Source organism: Uloborus diversus, chromosome 5, assembly GCF_026930045.1.
Source record: "Uloborus diversus isolate 005 chromosome 5, Udiv.v.3.1, whole genome shotgun sequence".
Taxonomy (NCBI): Eukaryota; Metazoa; Arthropoda; class Arachnida; order Araneae; family Uloboridae; genus Uloborus; species Uloborus diversus.
The window spans coordinates 177,544,448-177,564,454 of record NC_072735.1 but is presented as its reverse complement, the minus strand read 5'-3'; the positions used below and the strand labels follow the sequence as shown (position 1 = coordinate 177,564,454).

Here is a 20,007-nt window from a genome sequence, read left to right as displayed (position 1 = left end):
TGAGCACAGAATCACAGCAAATCATGGCCCAGAGTTGGAATTGCTTGTAGAAAAAACAAGGAGATATTGCCATCTTAGTTTTGGATATGTGCCCCTTTTGAACGAAAACCTGGATGTTGAGAATTCCAATTTCACCAAAACCCTAACATTTCACCTTCTCATATTCTCTTATCGAAGTACATGAACCTAAAAGTAGTGGATTAAAATTTGAGGATTTCGGACATGTGTTCCTTTGGATCTAAAAGTCTTCGTACTGCAGATTCTTTCAGCACATGTTCCCTTTTGCTCAAAATAAAACGTGCAATGGACGAATATGTTACCTTTTGATCAAAAAACCACACTTTACCCTTTAATAAAATAGAATTTTCCACGTTTGGACTTCTTGAGAGTATGTGATTTGATAAATGTCATCTGAAAGACTTAGAAAATGTCGTAAAATGATTTTTTCTAAAAAGTGGATATGTTCCCTTTTGATAAATTACTCCTCAATTGTAATATCGACTGCTTGATTAGTCTTTGGCTGTCACTTATTCACATGAAAACTTGCTTTTATCCAAAAGTCACTGGTTTGATGATTGCTTTATAACAGTGGTGCCAACCTACGGTTCATGGAAGTTTTTTGTGTGGCCCGATATTAGGTTCAAGTGCTACGAATCGAAAACTATGTTCTGGAAGCTTCTAAAGCAATCAATCATTTTCATTTGGTTTTAAGTATGACTCTTGCAAATTTGAAGTAAAAGTGTCTGAAATTAGTTTCTAAAAGACAGATGGACACTTCGTATTGATAAAATAAGCTTATAGTAATGATAAACACAATTCTTTGTTAGTAATTTTCCTTTCTTTTCCGTGTTTTCCCATGTTTTCTAAGAAACATTCAAATGTATTTAAATTTTAAATGTGTTCTGGTCTGCGAGATTCATCTTAATACGAGACGCGGCTCTCGGGAAAAATAAGGCTGGACATCACTGCTTTAAGATGTAAGATGAACTCTTAGATGGACTAGCAAAGCTCTTTAGCAAGTCTATTGCAACGCTTCGCCGTACTTCGGGGCTGTCGCGACTAGAGTGGAATCGAGGTTAGCACATGCGAATGTGAAAGAGTTTCAAATGGCACTAAACCTGCTATCCCAACGATCATTTACAAAATGACATGTACTCCGAAATGTAACTTCGAGCAGCTGTAAACACCATAAATACCCTTCCTTCTACCAGATTAGAAAATATTAAGTCGAACGAAAAAACCAAAATAAACCAAAATAAATTCCACATTGAGAAGTTCATGTTAAGAAAACTTCGCAACTGCTCTTGATGTATTTGAAAGTTCTAAACATCGATAGCTTAATTCAAAAGCATCAATATTAGCTGTTTTTCCAACGCCAGATAGTTTGATGCCATTAACATTTCAAACCTTAATAGGACAAATCTTTTCAGCAGAGTTTTTCTAAATATTACTTACGCTTGTTAAGATAAAACTTCTACGAAAATGACCGCAAATAAAAGTCATTAAAAATGGCTGCCCGCTTCTAGAGCATTTACCACCTTCAACTGTACCAAGCTAAAAATGGGAAATCTATTGTCAGAGTTCAAATACTGCCAGGTGAAATTACTTAAAAAGAATTTTTAATGTATTTTATTTTCGTCTGTTCACCTTGCTTTTTCCGTTGTACCACGTAAAGTAAAAAGTATACTCCAGTTCACAATTGTTGGCGTTTATTTACGAACGAATTTACTTCAAAACCGTTTGCAAAATATAAAATGAATCCAAAGTTGCTAAATCAAGCGTTAAAGAAACAAGTGCATTATTTGTTAACTTCTTTACAAACAACGGATATGTGAAATACTTCATTACTTTTTGTTTGCCAAACGCCAACAATAGTGAGCTGGACTATAATCTCATTTTTTTTTCTTCACAATCGCTTTTTTTTTTTTTTTATCAGGCTACATGGCAGCTACGAGGCATTGAAAGGTGGCACCGCTTGCGAAGCCATGGAAGATTTCACTGGAGGCGTGTCCGAATTGTACGAGTTGGACAAGGCACCAGCCAATTTCTTCAAAATTCTCCTCAAAGCTTTCGAAAGATGGTCCCTTATGAGCTGTTCCATAGAGGTAAGGAAAGTCCTTAATTTGTTCGCGTTAAGCCTAGTCTTTACATGAAATAAGAGTGAAATAATTTCCGCTATTTTGAGAAGACGTTCGCTCCTTAAACGACCATAATGCGTTGAAATAAGCTCTCTTCGTTTTACTGGTTTTGAAACAAAATTACAATTCTTAAAGTGAAAAAAATCAAGTTGAATATAGGCTATACCACGAGGTTTTTACGTGGCGTTGAATGACGTTTCTGTTTGCAATGGAACATGAAACGAATGGAGTCGCGGAGCCTTCCAGGAGTCTGTAATGACACATGAAAGGAATGAGGTTTTTAGAGGCGTCAAAAAATCTAATGACGCATGAAAGGCTTGACGTCTTGAAGCCGGCAGAATCTGGAAGAGCACGTCAAATGAATGACGTCTTGAAGACGTCCTGAAGTCTGAAATGACACATGAAAAGAATGACGTTGTTCGAGGTATCAAATAATCATTAACGAAGAATGAATGATTGACGTCTCGAAGACGGCAGGGTCTGTAATAGTGCGTGAAATGAATGCCGGGTTGCAGAGAGTCTGCAATGGCATGAAAGGAATGACGTCTTGGAAACGTCAAATAGTCTGTAATGACGTATGAAAGTAGTCTTCTCAGAGTGCAATTCCACATTAAGTAATGACGTTTCAACGTAAGTCTATATTTGCAGTTGAAATGAATGATTTCTTTCGAGCTTCAAAGTATATCAAGAAGTATAGTTCTAACAAAAAGTGATTTAATTAATATGTGAGAATATTAAAGATAATTGGGTGAAGTGAAACTTGTTCATTATTGTAAACAGGTCAAACGTTTGACTAATCACCGTGCTGGTTCAGGTCCCATAAGTTTGGAGCTTCAAAATTCATTAGAGCAATATTTGAGCGCCATCGTTTAATGAATTTGTGCATGTCGTGAACCATACAGACATCAGATGGAAAAGAAAGAAGATGCATGGAGAATTCACAGGCGAAAGAGTGGAAACATGAGATTAAAAAATATATATATAAGGAATCAGTTTTAACCAAACCAGTGGTCGGAAGTAGCATGCAACAAGTAGTGATGCTACTATAGTAGCTACATTTTTTAGTAGTTTGTAGTGAAGCTCACTACTTATGAAAAAAAAAGAGTAACGCGCAGCTCGATACAAAAAATATTAGTTTTTTAGTTTTTGTAGCAATTTTTGGAAACTACTTTTAAATTAAGTAAAAAAAAAAAAATCATTTCATCAGTAATGTAAGAAAGGGGATGGTGTCCAGATCCGGACCCCTAGCTTGAAGCACAAAATTAAGTAGATACTACAAAGTATAAGTTGTTATAAACTTAATTCCACTTTAGGGAATTAACGTTTGTCTCCTCTGTTTAAAAGATTTTTTCCTCATTCAATCAACTTTATGTATATGTATGCCAATGTCAAATTGAAATCAAATTATGACTGCTTCTAATTGCATCTTTCAAATATCCTAATTGTGAAAATTTGAATGTTTCAACTTTTTAATTCGTTCTTGCATCGAATATTCATAAAAATAGTTTAAGAAAAGATAGAAAAAATTATAATTCTAAGTAATATTCCATGTTCAAATGAGCTAATTTATTAATGTGAGCAACTTTTCGGATTCTTGCGTACACTTTTGATTTATTTTTTTAAAAGTAGCGAAGTAGCAACTACATTTCAAAAGTAGTGTAGTTTCTACATAAAAAAGTAGTTGTAGTTATCTACATGTGTAATAAAGTAGTTGTAGTTTGCTACAAAAAAAAAGAAGGAAAAGGTTTTTCCAACCACTAAAATAAACCTTAATTTGCTTTTTATACGCTTCTGAAAACAAATACGCACATTTTTATGAGTAGAACCATTGATCAGGCGTTCCCCCTAAGAGCAAAGGCGCATCCCCGCCCTAAATATCGCAAAGACACCCTCCAAAAGAAAGTCTCCCCCTAAAAAAAGTAAAACATCCCTCAAAACAACCCCCCTAAATATTTAAGTGGCGCACTCTGTGCCATGACCCCCTCCCCCTCTTTCGGTGGCCCCCCTGCATTGATAAATGTACAGGCAACAAACAGAACGATTTTCAAAGAAATGGTGGAGTTTCAAACGTATATGTATTTCTAAATGTAAAAACAGTTTTTTAAAACTATTTTTTGCATACTTTAATCGTTCTAAAGATGCTCTATGTGGCCCCCATCTGTTACCTCTGAACAAAATCACATCTGTAGTCACACCCTTATCTTAAAAGTTGTTAGCATGTTTGCAGTCACCGAAACAATTGCTGAAGAGATCCAATTTTTTCTGTTCGTGAAGATTGGCAGGTGAAAGCTGCATAAAATAATATCCTTTACAGTGATAATTATGCTTTACAGTTTTGTAATGGGAAAATAAAACGCAATTCATGTAAAAAAATGTAAAACGTAATTGTTAAGAGTAATTCAATTTTGTAACATGAAAACTTGAATTTGTTGTATTTCAATTTTTTCAAGACTATACATTTGAAATAACATTTTTGTTTTGAATTTCGTTTGAAAAATCTTGCTTGAATATACATTGCATAAAATGTCGTTGAATAATCATTAATTTCCCTAGTTCTGCCTTTTAGCCCGATCCAAACGTTTTGGAAATGGAAATGGACAATGGGTTAATCAAAGGACACGCCTACAGTATTACCAAAGTCAAACTGGTGAGTTGTTTTGTTTCCTTACGTTTATTTATACATTTCCCCGTAAAAAATGAAATTGAACTGTGCTAAAAAACATATATTAAACTAATTCTCAAGGACTACTTTCGTCAAAACTAAAGGGCTTTGTCATTTATTCATGCTTTTCACTTGATGAAATATCGTAATTGCTTGACTTTTTTTTTTTTCCCCCTTTTTCAATCAATTTCCGTCTTAGCTGAAATTTGAAATGATGTTTTTACTTTTACAAAAAAAGGAAGTATTGTATTCGCGAAAAAAATTTAACTCAAAAATCGACATTAATTTACATTTTACTCACCCCCGAATGAATGTTGAGGTTTTTCTTCGACTCGACCACACGTGGATAAGTGCCTAGGAACGTATAGATACGTGAAATATCCATCATGACGATTCCGGAGTTAATTACAACGCATTTTCTCGTGACGTCTGTATGTATGTGCGTGTGTATGTTGCATAACTCAAGAACGGTAAGTCCTAGAAAGTTGAAATTTGGTGAGTAGATTCCTAGTGGGGTCTAGTTGTGCACCTTCCCTTTTGATTGCATTCGGGTGTTTCTAAAAGGGTCTTTTTCCCCTTTTTGGGGGGAAATCATTGTTAATTTCGATGTAAACTCAAGTGGTGTTATAATTTGGCGGACACTTGGCGATATATCACCAGTCTTTTGGTCGCCAACTTGGCGACCAATTTGGCGAAATTTTTTTTAAAACTCTGATTTCAATTTGCCCACTGGTGATATTTCGAGAGTAAACTAGTAAATCACGTTAAATATTGCCAGTAATGGGGAAATGACATTAAATTGGAGTAAAAGGATGTCATGTGATGCACACATCAGCTCGTTTCTTCTAATTTACGTCACAAGTGATTACTGCACCCCGAATTGTACTTTTGTTGAAGGCTGATATTGTTCTACTTACAAATGTTGTTCATGAGTTTTTATCAATAATACTAGTGCATACCTCCATTTTCTTTAGGTGGACGTGCAAACGCCCCGCGTCAAGGGTAAAATCCCCTTGCTCAGGGTTCGCAATCCATGGGGCAACGAGTGTGAGTGGAAGGGCGCATGGAGCGACAGGTGGGTACGACACGATCTTTTCTTCTTTTTTCGACGTCGTGAATCATTCGCGACTTCTGTAAGTTACACGATATTCTTTTGTATTCAAATTTTCTTGAAGATCATGGATTATTGCCAGGTACCTTCTTTCTGTAGTATTGATTGATCGATTTGTTTTGTTGCTACGGCATGTAAAATTAGTCTATAGTAGTTATAATATCAAATATAATTAATTTTCTTAAGACTTTTGAATTCAATTTCATGCAACCTACACCGCATATTTTCACACTTTTTGAAAAAAATTTTACATGGGCACTTGTCCCCTTTATTTAGAACATTTTGAAGCTTACTTTTTGGAACAGTTTTCCAAACAATTCAGGGAACGCTTTTCCGAACTCTTATTTGGCTCAGCACACTTTTTTAACGCTCTTGGGAACGTATTTCAGAACACATTTTTGGAGCACTGACAAATGCACCTTCTTCTGGAACACTTAGTATCAATATTATCAATGCGTCAATTTTCTTAAATCGATGTTTTGTCATCGATGTCGCACCTCTGCTAAGAAGTTAAATATAATTTTGTTGTTTCAGGTCTCAGGAGTGGTCACTCATTTCTCCCGATGAGAAGGAGGAACTCGGTTTAAGGTTCGACTCTGATGGCGAATTCTGGTGAGTTCAGCATTCTAAATATTTTTTCTCACTCAACTAACTTTTTTAATTCAGTAAGTTACCACCCTATAGCCAGGTCTAAGGCAGAAATACATGAAATATACCGCCAGCTCAGTCAATTCCAGCCGAAGACTGCAGTTTCGTGCTTTTTAGCACTCATTCGCCCGGCATAGGAGTGACTGAGCTGGAAATGGAAAACCTCTTAAGGAAGCCTAGCCTTCAATATTTGAGTTGTACCGAACCATTGCTTCGGTCACTCGTCTGGTCAGTGCTAATTCTGTATTAGCTACCAGTTTGTTTGGAACTCATGGCTTCCTTAAGAGGTTTTCCACCTTCAGCTCAGTCACTAATGTGCCGGTCTGATGAGTGCTAAAGCACGAAACTGCAGTCCTCGGCTGGCAGTAACAGAGCTGACGGTCTATTTCATGTAACTTTTTAAATTTGCAGTGGAATCCCGTATGCGTCGCCCAACGTAAACAAAAGAGATAACGATGTTTCGGAATACATTGAGCATGAAGGGTTGCACGATATATTCTATTTTGTGCAATTTTGTCCCTTATTATAAGTTTTCTTGAAGTAGGAAAAGGGGTTCTTTATCGCTCCGAAACTACCCTACTTGTGAACCTCTACTTTTGTCTGAAAACTAAATGTCGGGACCAACACTTGGACACTCAAAATTATAAAATACACTGCAAATACATATAAAGGGTCTTTCAGTTGTGGCGAGTAGATGTTGGCGGCCTGCCGCGGCTATTTATTGGGGCAAAAAGGGTTGTTTATTTTACGCCAAGGGGGAAAAATGACTTGTAGATGCAGTTCTAAGTTTCAGTTATTTTATAACTGTGCTTGTAAGTTTTAGGAGTTTAAAATTTATAATTTTTTTTCGTGGTACTTTCATCTTATCTCATGCACTCCATGTTTTGACTGGATTCCCTTAGGATCTCCTACAAAGACTTCATGTCTAACTTCCACCGGGTCGAGATATGCAACTTGAACCCGGACAGTTTGGATGACGAACCCTTGACCAAGAAGTCCAAGAAAAAATGGGAGATGAGCATGTTCGAGGGATCCTGGACGAAGAACTGCACCGCTGGAGGATGTAGAAACTTTATCGGTAAATCTTAAACTTTTTCTGGGGGAGGGGTAAGAAACGTTGTTTTGACATTGAGTATGAGCTAAGGCGTAGGGACGGTCCTAAAATTGCTCTACCGTTTGACCATCGATTAAATGGAAAGGCTAATATCCAGTTTATAGGCGGAAATGGACGTATCTATTAGTTTATAGGGTTGTTAGTTAGTTTGTTACAGATGTACACTTTCGCCACTCTATTATTTAGCCTTCGTTTTGTAAAAATGAAAATTTGCTCTCAGCAACATTTTTTTAATCTAAAGTATATTCGATCTATATATTCGATGCAAAAATTAATTGATTTATTTATTCACAACTAAGTTTTGAACTTACCATTTTTGCTTTTACGTTCCTGAACGAAATGAAAATATTTTCTTTTTGTTGCTTCCATGGTAACTATTTTTGTTTTCCCTTATTTTATTGTTGAGAATGCAATGAATGAATAGGGCACTAGTGACATTATAAAACGCGTGCATCAAAATCCCATCGTTATTTTCCCTTCTCCCCTGCTGGATCCATTACTCGACGTTAAATCCCGGTTATCACAAATTTGCCTTTCAACTGCGCTTGTGCACGGACTTGGCTTTTTGGGCTTTCTGTTTTAAGATTTCGTGTTGCTTGTTTATAGTCAGGCTGAGCTAGGGTCCCAACGAATTAATGAATGCGATTAGAATATTTTCACCGCGATTTCGTGATATATTATGTGAAACTACGGATATGAATAACTGATAATCTTTATAAAGAAAAGAGAAAAATGATACTTCAATATTTATTGGTTTGGAAATATTTATTTAACGTAAACGTAAAACACGTTATGTACTTCAAAAATGATCGGATTATTACAGATAATCCGTCTTTTGCGGATATTTTACGTTAGGCGTAAACAGCTTAGTATTATACATTTGTATTTAGGTTGAGGGTTCCGCTTTGTATTGGAAGTGATGCTGCAGATCGAGTACGCTCTTCTGAGGTTAAAAATTTGGCCCTGAAAGGGCCTTTGTTTGATAGAAAAATCAGGCTCTGAATCCATTAATAATTAAGACGCAAAACTCAATCTTTACCGAGGCGTAAAAACTAAATCAAAGACAGCTTTGTTTTTATCTGTTCTTATCTCATATTAACAAATTTAAATGTTTTTCATTAGTTTGAGCAAGAGTTTCGAAATCAGCAAAGTCCGCGCGCAAGCGCAGTTGAAATGGCAAATTTGCGATAACCGGGATTTAACGTCGAGTTGGATCCATTCAGATGGAATAATCTTTATTTGGCAGTTTGCCAAATTACATACAATCCAGTACACTGATCGAATTAATTAACTATGAGATTTACAAAAAGATACGTGTTATAGTTTCCGCATTTTATTCAGATACCTTTTGGATGAATCCCCAATTCCGGATCGTCTTGGAGGATGTGGATGAGGAGGATGACGACGACCTCTGCACTTGCATCATCGCCCTCATGCAGAAGAATAGAAGGTGCCGGAGGAAGATGGGCGAAGAGTGCCTCACCATCGGATTCGCCATCTACCAGGTGAGACGAGAGATTCCTCTTTCCTTGACTAAAGAATCCGCCATCGACCGAAGTATCGCATAAATTGGTGGTCGAAAGAACTTTTGGTCTGCTGAATTATTTTTTATTGAACCACTAACAATACCCGCACTGCGATGCCCGTGCTAAGAATTTTAAGGAAGTCTGTTGAGTAAAAAAACAATCTGCGATCCCTTCTGATGTGAAATAATCATTTTTCTTCAACTAAAATGCGTACATGCCTTTTAAAAAACCTATTAGTCTCATTGGAATTTAAAACTTTTCGCCCAAACGCATAAAAAGATTTACAGTAGCTTTAAAACTCAAAATAGTCCTTCAATTGTGTTAGGTCATCGCTTAAAGTGCCAAGCAACCACGCTACTACCCTACACGTTGGCGAGTGAAGTGGTTTTTTTCTGCCATTTAAAATGTTTTGCCAAATAAACAATACTGTAGTAGAAACGTTATAAAGAACAATTACATAATACGACAAATGAAATTATTTACTTAGATAAGTAACTATCTTTAACTATAAGAGCAAAAACAAACGCTGTGGAAATAAAGAAAACAAAACCCAGTAGAAAAATCCTACAAAATCAAACTATGTACCTGAATATCGAAAAAAAAAATATATTCAAAAATCAGTTCACTTAGCACAACAGCGTAGCTATCGACACTATCGGCCAGCATCCTCTCGAGTTAACTTACCCCGCCATCTATTAGGAATTCATAGAACTGAACAATTAATGAAACATTTAATGTAAATTACAAATATTTCGGGAACGCGGTCGAACGGGATAAAGAGTATCCTTTGTCGGTCTCCTGGTTCTAAGCTACCTCCCCTCCTCCCCACCAATTTTCAGACAAATCGGTTCAGTCGTTCTTGAGTTATAAATAGTATAACTAACACGACTTTCTTTTATATATATAGATGACAAGTTGTTATTAGGCCATAATAACTACAGATTTGTTACCGCATCCTAATTACCGTTCCTCTTTTTATCGATACGCCTCGTATTACCTCATCTACAAAGTCTCCAGTCATAATATCACGGGTGCGAATTTCTTCTCCATTTCCACTCCACTCTATTCCATTCATAGAAAGAAGAGACCCGACGGGTAGAGTCCTATCTCAATTCGTGATTGCTAAAAAAATAGTTTGAAGTCAGAACGTCAAAATTCAAATGAATGCGAGATTTTTTTTTTTTAAATTTCCTTCATAAAATTTATACTGCCCAAAAATATGATTCTTTTGTAAAAGATTATTAAACAACGTATGAAATGTGGAAATTTGCAAATACTAATCCTCCTATATATAATAGCAAATTCACTGATCGAGTAACGCTCCTGACGTCACCAACAATGACACTCGCGCCACAGCTTGGCAGTGTTTGCCAAGCAGAGAAATTACTTATTTTGAAAAGGCTGAACTAATCCGGTAACTTATTTGTTTTACTGGTAAGACTGTCATTTCAGGGGGATGAAGAAATGAAAAAATGGTCAACAATGAACGCTATCTACTGGAGTTTAGCGTTAATCCACTGGAGTTAGGTTGAAATTTCCAACTGTCAAAATACGAGTTTCTCCTAACAAGTAATGCCTTCGTTCAAATGTAGAAGCAATTTTAACCCGTCATACCTTGACGGGCGATTTCCTAGTAATAGTAATAATGATCTAAACCAGTGGTTGGAAGTAGCGCGCTACAAGTAGCGACGCTACTGTAGTAGCTACATTTTTTAGTAGTTTGTAGTGTAGAGCACTACTTTTCAAAAAAAGTAGTGTAGTGAATAGTTCGATACAAAAAAAATAGTAGTTTGTAGCGATTTCTGGAAACTACTTTTAAATAAACTTAAAAAAAAAAAAATCGAGGTTCAAACGAATTTGACTGCCGCAAATTTTACACAAGTGCTTCAGCGGTTTCCATAAGAAATATGACTCATAAAAATACGAGATGACCTCAGGCATCTCATTTTGACACCATACGTTCTATCTGACGCCATTAGTTTGTCTGCCATCGTAATTTTCATATCTCGTCAATATTTGTATTGAATAGAGCTTGACTTACAAAGAAAAGTGTATGAATTAGCGATAGCCGCCGACTTAGTAACTTTTTTCTGATTGCCGAGAATGTCCTGTGAATGAATGTTTTAGATTTCAAAGGAATTATTGTTCGAATGCTGTAAAAGCATTTATTTTTGCGAAAAAAACGATATCGGCGATTTCGCGTGTGGAAAATTTCTTTAATTTTAAATGGACAGACTGAAAGTTGAAGAACAATAATATTTCGCGAGGCTTAAATTTTTGTGATAACGATGGGCTGGGCACACGAAAATCGCGAAAATTAAAATCTTGCGAAAAAAGTGCTTTTACATTTTTTATTGAATAAAGAAGCTACTGTAAATGTTATAAAAGAAGATGATATTGAACTGCCTTTGCCGGCTTACAATAAATACGAGCATTACAGTGTTATATAAGAATATGATAACAGGCATTTTTAGAAAAAAGAAATAATTGATAATTCTTAGAAATATTCTGTGTTCAGATGAGTTAATTTATCAATATAAACCATTTTTTCGTTAAATCCTCTTACGGTGTGTATGTGTAGGTGTATCAGGGGTCCCCCCCCCCCCCAAAAAAATCGAAAGCTGATTTTTCAAATCACACTTCTCCTTGCTGTATTTTTCTTTTTACGTCGCAACAATTCTAAAAAAAGTTTCGCATAATTTGAACAACGGCAACCAGGGCCGTGCCGTCCCTATGTGCAAGGTCGTGCGGCGCGTGACGGCGCCAGAGTCAAAAAGGCGCTGAGTCTACCAATCAAAAATTCTCCAAATGGGAGAAAACTTTCCAAACAAAAGAGTAAAATTGAACTTTTTTTTTTATCTAATGATAGTGATGACATTATACTGGTCATTGAAACAAGCAATGTTCTTACTGTCTATGTAAAAGGAAAAATTATCGCCTTGTGTGTCTAAACATATTATTCAAAAGAGGAAAAAAAATTATTACACTGAAAGCATGTGATGATACTTAATGAATGCATTAGCATTTTTCTTCCTATAGTACAATAAGGTTGAGCAAGCATACAAGGCGAATTTCTTGATGTCTTTTTGTGATTTTAACTTTTCGTGGCAATTCGACTGCTTTATGCTATCATCACAAAAAAATACGGTAAGAACATTTGTAAATTATTTACTTGTGAGTTCAAAAATTTCTCGGGGTGACACTGACTTCAGCCCTGCCCATATCCCATTAAAAATCGTCTAAAAATCGTTTCTAGGAACTCAATTTTGAATTTTGTTCCCGGAGAACGTCATTCAGCCCTCCTCCAACATTATTAAAATTATCTAAAATTTTGTTTTTAGGACTTCAACTCGGAAACATTTACGGGAGAGAGTTACCAAATCCCATCCCTTCTCCTAATGTCATCAAAGATGGTTTTCAATTGCATATTTAGAAATTCAATTTAGAAAATGTTCAGTGAAATAATGATTAATCCCCTCCTTTTCCATAACGTGATAAAAAAAGTGTCATACAAATTTTTAGTTTTTGTTTCCGAAAAATTTCCGCGCTTGAGTCACTAATTCCTCCCCCCCCCCCCCCCCCGCCTCCCCAACAAAAAAATATACTCTGAAGTTGCGCTTTAGGACTTCAAATTTTGAAAAATTTGCGGGGGAGAGCTCCAGACTTACGCCCTCCTCCTAAATCTTTAAAGATCGTCAAAATTTTTGTTTTTGTGACTAATTTTCGCAGGGAGGGGGGGGGGGGCGAGAATCCCTGAACCTTTCCTTTAACATCATCAAAGATGACGTACAAATACGTTTGTAGGACTTCAGTTTCGAAAACTTCCGGTCGAGTTCCAATTCCCATTATTTGCCGTAAAATCGCATTAGGTGGTCTAAAATTGCATTTATAAAGCTTCAATTTTTAAACAAATTCTCTTTCGGGGAACATCATAGGAGAAAATAAAAAAAAAGAATCCCTTGGCCCATCTTGTCCAACGGGGGGGGGGGGGGGAGGAAGAGATACGATTTCGATCAAGTTCAGAAATATGAGATGGGTAGTAATCTCGAAACTTAGCCTATGGCACAAATCGACGTTCATCCGGCACTGGACATGACCATAATTACTCGCTCTAGCCCCCCCCCCCCCTTTTTCTTTCTTTAACTATGTGTGCATTATTATTATTATTTTATTTTTATTTTTTTTAAGCCTTCTTTTAACGATTCTGTGTTTTAGAATGCTTAGTTTCAGATTTTATGGTGGAATATCCTCTACTCAATTACTATTATACTGCAGTTTAGAAATAAAATCAGTACTCTGTTGTCATAATTTGATAGGCATAAAAGTGTGATGAACTATCTACCAATTGGAGATTAGAGAGATATTTTTGTGAGGCGTTTAACTTTGATACTTAAAATATTTCCTTTTTCCAAAACGCATTAGCAAACCAAAAAAGCAATGGAACTTGAAATAACTCGAAACATGAATTAAAAACGTACACTGTATTCCAAAATAAAATATTTTCACATTGTTTTTTAATAAATAAAATGCCGAAGGTATTTTTCCCATTTTATGTGTCTACAAAACCTTACTCCAGGCGTTAACTATATTTTCTCCCCGAACGCGACTGCATGAAGGCGCTCAAAAGACACTTGCACGACGGCGCCGATCAGGCTTGGCGCGGGCCTGACGGCAAACAGTGCCAACTTCTGTCTGAAAGTGTGAACCAGCGGTTGTAATGCTAAGCCAAATCATTTTATATATATATATATATATAAACACGAAATTTTTGTTGATAAAACGTTGCCCCTATACCCTCTCTTTACATGCAGCACAAAAACATTTACTCAGATTTTTTTTTTAAAAAATAGGTATCCCACACTTGGCCTAAAACTTATAATTTTTTTCAAAAAATGGGGGTCTTTCTATACATATTTTAAAACATGTAAGGGAAATTTTACGAAATTATAAGGCTGGAAAATACATTTTAGCGCTCCTGCAATATTTAAATCTCCCACAAAGGCCTCAAAGATATGGATTTTTTCAAGGTAAGTTAAACTTTTCATTTTAAACGTATTATTATTATTTTTTTATTACTCATTTGCTAATGTTGATCTAAAAAAGTTTTCGATATAATTTTTGAAAACTTGATATTTTATTTAAATTTATGTGTAATGTTTTTTTAAAGATAAATATAAAAAATCAATTTTTTGAAAAAAATTAGAAATTATTGGCCAAATTATATCTAAATGTTTTTTTATTTGAATAAATATTTTTGTAGTTCATGTGGGCGTGCGGGGTAATAGGGCAACGTTTTATCGACAGCAATTTCGAGTTTTTCAGAAAAGTTATTTTTCTTTTTCATTTGGCGTAGCATTACAAGTGTTGGTTCACACTTTCAGACACAAGTCAGCACGAGTTGCCGTTGTTCATAAAATATGAAACTTTTTTTTTCCACAACTTTTTGACATAAGAGGAAATATATAAGAGGGTATGAGGCATGAAAAATCGACTTACATTTTTTTGTGGGACAACCTAGTGTGTATGCTTTAAATTTCCTTATTTTTTGAAAAGTAGCGAAGTAGCGACTACATTTTAAAAGTAGTTTGTAGTTGCTACATTTTGGAAAAAGTAGTTGTAGTTGTAGTTAACTACATTTGTAACAAAGTAGTTGTAGTTGTAGTTCGCTACAACAAAAATGTAGTTTTTCCAACCACTGATCTAAACCCATCTACTCGTACTGGAATTGAGTTCAGATTCAAAATATAGAGTTTAAAGAACTCTTTCCATCATCAGTAAAACTAATCCACTTCTTAAATTTCCTGAAACATGTCATTTAAGCAAAATCATCGCAGTGTTTTAAAGCTAAGTGTTCGCTTGGAAGAAACTGCTGTTTCGTCAAAGTAATTTGAAATTTATCGATTTTTAGGCGTGTCTATTTCTAGGGACGACGCATACACAAAACAATCTAGCTTGCATATAAGAAAATGTAAAATATAATGGTTAGCAGCTTTAAATCCTAAATGGGTCCTGAGTTCATATCTGCCGTTAAACAACTTTAACGTTTTATGTAACTAATGGAGTAAATATACGATACTTTTTTAGGGGTCATTCATTAATTACGTAAGGGTCCCGAGGGGGAGGGAGGGTTGGAGAACTCTCTACGTACCCTTACTTGGGAGGGGACGAGGGTCAAACTCATTTTTACGTAATATTTTCCAAGTCAGTATTTTACATTTGAAATCGCGCGGTCAAGTGATTTGGCAGAGATTATGTTCCGTTTGCGTCTGGAAGGTAAAAAAAGTGTTAGGATAAGATGTTTTACAAAGAATAAATAGTGTAAAATATAATAAGAACTGTGTATGGCATGTTTTATTTTTAATATTGTATCAAGACAAAACAATGTCGAAAAAATATTCAGTCTAAATTCTAACTTTTCAGTAAATGTTTCTTTATGCAAAAGATTTAATTTAATAATGTGAATTTAATAACGATTCCAGTGATGTAACGATTCCAAGATTTGTTATTTTATCATTCTGAAAAAACGAAATGAAATCTTATGTAAGATTAAGGGGGGGGGGTGGAAAATCTTACATACCCTTACACGGGGGAAGGGGGGTCAAAAATTGCCAAAATCATCCTTACGTAATTAATGAATGGCCCCTTATTGCATGTGGCTGACTGTAAATAGTGCTTTATGGTCATAACGGTAGCTATGCAATAAAAACTATATTTTGTAAAAGTGTACCAAGAGGTCCGAGTGGAATTTTTAAATAACAAAGTATGCAGCTGCCAAGGGTAGCAAGTTTTAGGGACAACAAACCTTCATTTGTTTTGTATATATTTTTAGCACGCTTGAAAACAAAATAGTAGGGCTCGACCGATGGCATTTTTTGGCCGATGGGCCGATGCCGATTGTTGGCCGATTGTTCAAAGATGGCCGATGGCCGATTGTTTTCCTCCAAATGGCCGATTGCCGATGGCCGATGCCGTTGGCCGATGGCAAAAAAAGAAAAAAAATCAAACAGAAATAAATTAATAAGATTATCAGGGATTTAAAGGTTCGTTTTTTCATTTCACTTTACTTCCTTTCTACGAATAAGGAATGATATAATCGCAAAAAAAAAAAAAAAAAAATTTTTTTTTTTGAAACATAAATGCTAAAATATTTGTTCTATTAACTTTCAAATGATTCCTTTAAGCAAATTTTTCATTTGTCTGTAAAATTAATCATATGCTTTGTAATTTTATTTCGTGCATAAGTTGTAAATATTCATGAAATTAGTCAAAATTCGACCTTTTGGCCTTTTTTGATATGGGTAATTTTTTATGCTCCCAGTTTTACCTTTTTTGCCAATAGTGTACTTTGTACAGATTTTTACTGGGAATGCGTTTATAGCTTATTATATTAACAGCCCAGAATTCACCGTGAATTCCACCCCTTCCTTATAATCGGAGAGCTAGTGGCACATTTTGAGAAGGTACTTTAGGCAAGTTAAAAATAAGAAAATTGTTACTGGGAATGCGTTTATAGCTTATTATATTAACAGCCCAGAATTCACCGTGAATTCCACCCCTTCCTTATAATTGGAGAGCTGGTGGCACATTTTGAGAAAGTACTTTAGGCAAGTTAAAAATAAGAAAATTGTTACTGAATAAAAATATAATAAGAAAATTGTCATAATAGGAATATTTTTGTACTTATTTAAAATTAATGAATAGAAAAGTTTGCATTTTTCATAAAAGCTATAATAGTGAAATACATTTTGCTGAAAAAAAGAAATAGCCATGAAAAGAGCGAGGTTCTTAAAACGCAGCTACAATAAAAAAAAAACTCAATATTTACACCAAGTTAATAACCGAAATAAATATACTACTGGATCTGATGTTTGCTAACATAATATTGAACAATTTGATTGTTTAATCTTTTATGAAGCTTTACAAACAAGATCAAATTAAATTTTTAAATTTAGCAATAATTTTCTGAAATTTAAAAAAAAAGGCATAATAGAAAATCCTTGAAACTTTTCTATAAAAAACGAAAATAACTTATTCATTGATTTTATATAAATACATAAAAATCGTTACTTACAACAGAAAAAAAATCGATCGCTACTAATGATGCAAAAAATAAGGCGCATTGCGAAATATAGGTGAAATAAGTATGAGAAATACGGAAAATGACATTTCTTGACCAAAATAAATAATCGCAATAAATATTTAAGAAATGCTTGAAACGACGAGGGAGGGTTTGGGGGGGGGGGTCACCCTCTGATTTTGGAGTAACTCACACTTCGGCCCCAACTTCGGCCTCATTTTTTTAGTACAGAACCGCTACCACCAACGCCTCGGAAGAGTTTCTGAATCTACTTCAGCACTTCTGAAGAAAAAATTCAAAAGTCCCTTTGATTTTCTAATTATGTCCCCATTCAAAACGTCTTTAATCAATTTCTTACATTAATGCTCTAAATTCTTTCTAAAAAATAGATAAAGTTTGAAAAAAAAAATCTAATTTTATGAATGGAGTTAATTTAAGGAACTCAGAAGTACAACTAGAATTTAATTTCAGAAATTGAGGTAGTAGGAGGAGGGGCACGCAAGTAGTCTCGGAAATTCAAAAAATAGTCGTAAAAAATCGAGTTCAAAATAATCATAAAAATGGAGCAGAAAAAATCTTTTTAAACTTGCACCCGAGTTTGTTTTGACGTGCAGTGGCGGATTTAAAATATAGCAAATGTTGCAATTGCACGAGAGGTCCCATAACTATAGGGACACCGTAGGAGTTACAAAAATGCTTATGATAAATGTTTTACAACTTTTGTGATAGAGAAATGGGGCCCCAAAATGTATTTCGACGGGCCCCAAACTTGTAACTCCGCCGAAGCGATACAGAAAAGAATGCATTACTGTGATTCATATTACAAATATTGGAAAATTAAAAATTACCGTCGGTTTAACGGGAATCTAACAATATGAAACAAAACCGGTTTCGCCATCTCATATTTGTTTCCATCGTCTCAAATTCGGCAATATATCACCAAATGATCGTCAGTCTGAGACGCTATATCAGTTTTCCATTGAAATGAGTAGTTAATAGCCACAAAAAATGAGCAAACAGGCTTTTCAGAACACCCTATCGAAAACAAAAAGGGAAGTGCACAACTGGAACGTACGCACACCCCACATGCGAAAACTTAACCTTTTACAGCTTACCATCTTTGAGTTATGACTTATGAGAGATACAGTCGAGTCCGCTTAATGGAATATCGTATAATAGAATACCCCGCTTAATGTAATAAACTTACAATGTACTACACCGTTGAGATGTGTTACTTTTATCCCGGATAATAGAATATACCGCTTATTAGAATAATTTTTCCTGGCAAATTGCCTATTCTATTAAGCGGACTCGACTGTATATACGTACATCCAACTTCAAGAAACAACGCAATAATTCACTTGTTTGGTACCTGAATGTAGTATTAAAAACTCTTTCAGGGGTAACTAAAATAAAAAATCATACTGAAATTTAAGTAAACAATTTTAAACTCCCAAAAACTCCCAAAAATCAAAAACTCCCTTTACTTTGTATTAAAAAGTAAAATAGCAAAGGTTTAAAAAAAAAAAAAAAAACATCGGCCTTTTCCATCGGCTTTTTGATGTATTTTAAGGCCGATGGGCCGATGTTTCCTGCAAGTTAGCATCGGCCGCCGATGCCGATGGCTAAATTGTTGAACCATCGGCGCCGATGCATCGGCCAGGCCGATGCATCGGTCGAGTCCTACAAAATAGCAGTATTTTTTCATTATTTCCTTTTCATCAAATGATATTTGCTTTTATTAAACTCATGAAAGTAAGATATTTTCAAGTGATCTAACGTCAAGCCCTCAATCGAGTGCCCTGGACCGTCTTTAAAAGTAACGCATAGACTAATAATAAGAGTAGACCGAGCTTTCTCATTCTTGCTGATGAAGAAAATTTGTTCATAGATGTATCACGTGACTAGTGGAAGGGCTTGACGAAGACTTTCGCAGCATGGTTGCTAGATGGCAGCATTATCTATAGTTTGGCACTCGACATGTATTTTAAGACAATGTGTTTTCATTAAAAAAAAATTTCCAAGTGCAGAGATTGAACTGTTTTTTTTTTTAGTTATGCATTATATTGACATTAGTAATAGTTTTTGGTCACAGTTTTCAGTAACTTTTATTTCATTCGGAACTACTACGTCAGAGTTGGCGTAAACGTTTTGCGTTAACGCAAAAATGTACTAATCGGTATTTTAAATTGAAATTGTAGGCAAAAATCTTACCGTTTGCCGATTCTTTTTGGGGGCTTGCATCTTTAATTGCTTAGAGTGTTATTGAAATTGAATAAAGAAAATGCACAATACTATCTAAACGAAAAACTCACTATATTAACAAAATATTTACAACTTAGAATAACAAATTTACAAATCAGACTCCATAAAAGATCATTCTTCCATGTTCCATCAATTGTATTTATTTTATTTCTCGCTCGCGTTGATCGTCTGCTACGATCAACGCCCGCTGTTGCTAGGATATCCACCAGTCACATGGTTTGGTTTATGAGCAACAAAAGGGTTGCCATACTCGGTCTACTCTTATTATTAGTCTATGAAGTAACGAGCTGATGTGTGCCTCACATGACTTCCTTTTACTCCAATTTATTGTAATTTTCCCATTATTGGTAATTTTACTGTAATTCAATAGTTAACTCTCTAAATATCACCAACAGTGGGCAAATTAAAACCAGTTTTTTTAAAATAAGAAATCGCCAAATTTGTCGCCAAGTTGGCGATAAAACTT

General features: G+C 35.2%; 1 protein-coding gene across 1 annotated transcript in view; it reads left to right on the top strand.

Moving 5' to 3' along the window:
* Positions 1-20,007, top strand: part of LOC129223295 (calpain-A-like) — a 93,418-nt gene that overhangs the window by 22,290 nt on the left and 51,121 nt on the right. Inside the window, 6 exon segments of the mRNA XM_054857861.1 lie at positions 1,937-2,105; positions 4,705-4,785; positions 5,775-5,875; positions 6,446-6,523; positions 7,462-7,637; positions 9,015-9,178. Coding sequence (XP_054713836.1) covers positions 1,937-2,105; positions 4,705-4,785; positions 5,775-5,875; positions 6,446-6,523; positions 7,462-7,637; positions 9,015-9,178 — 769 coding nt within the window.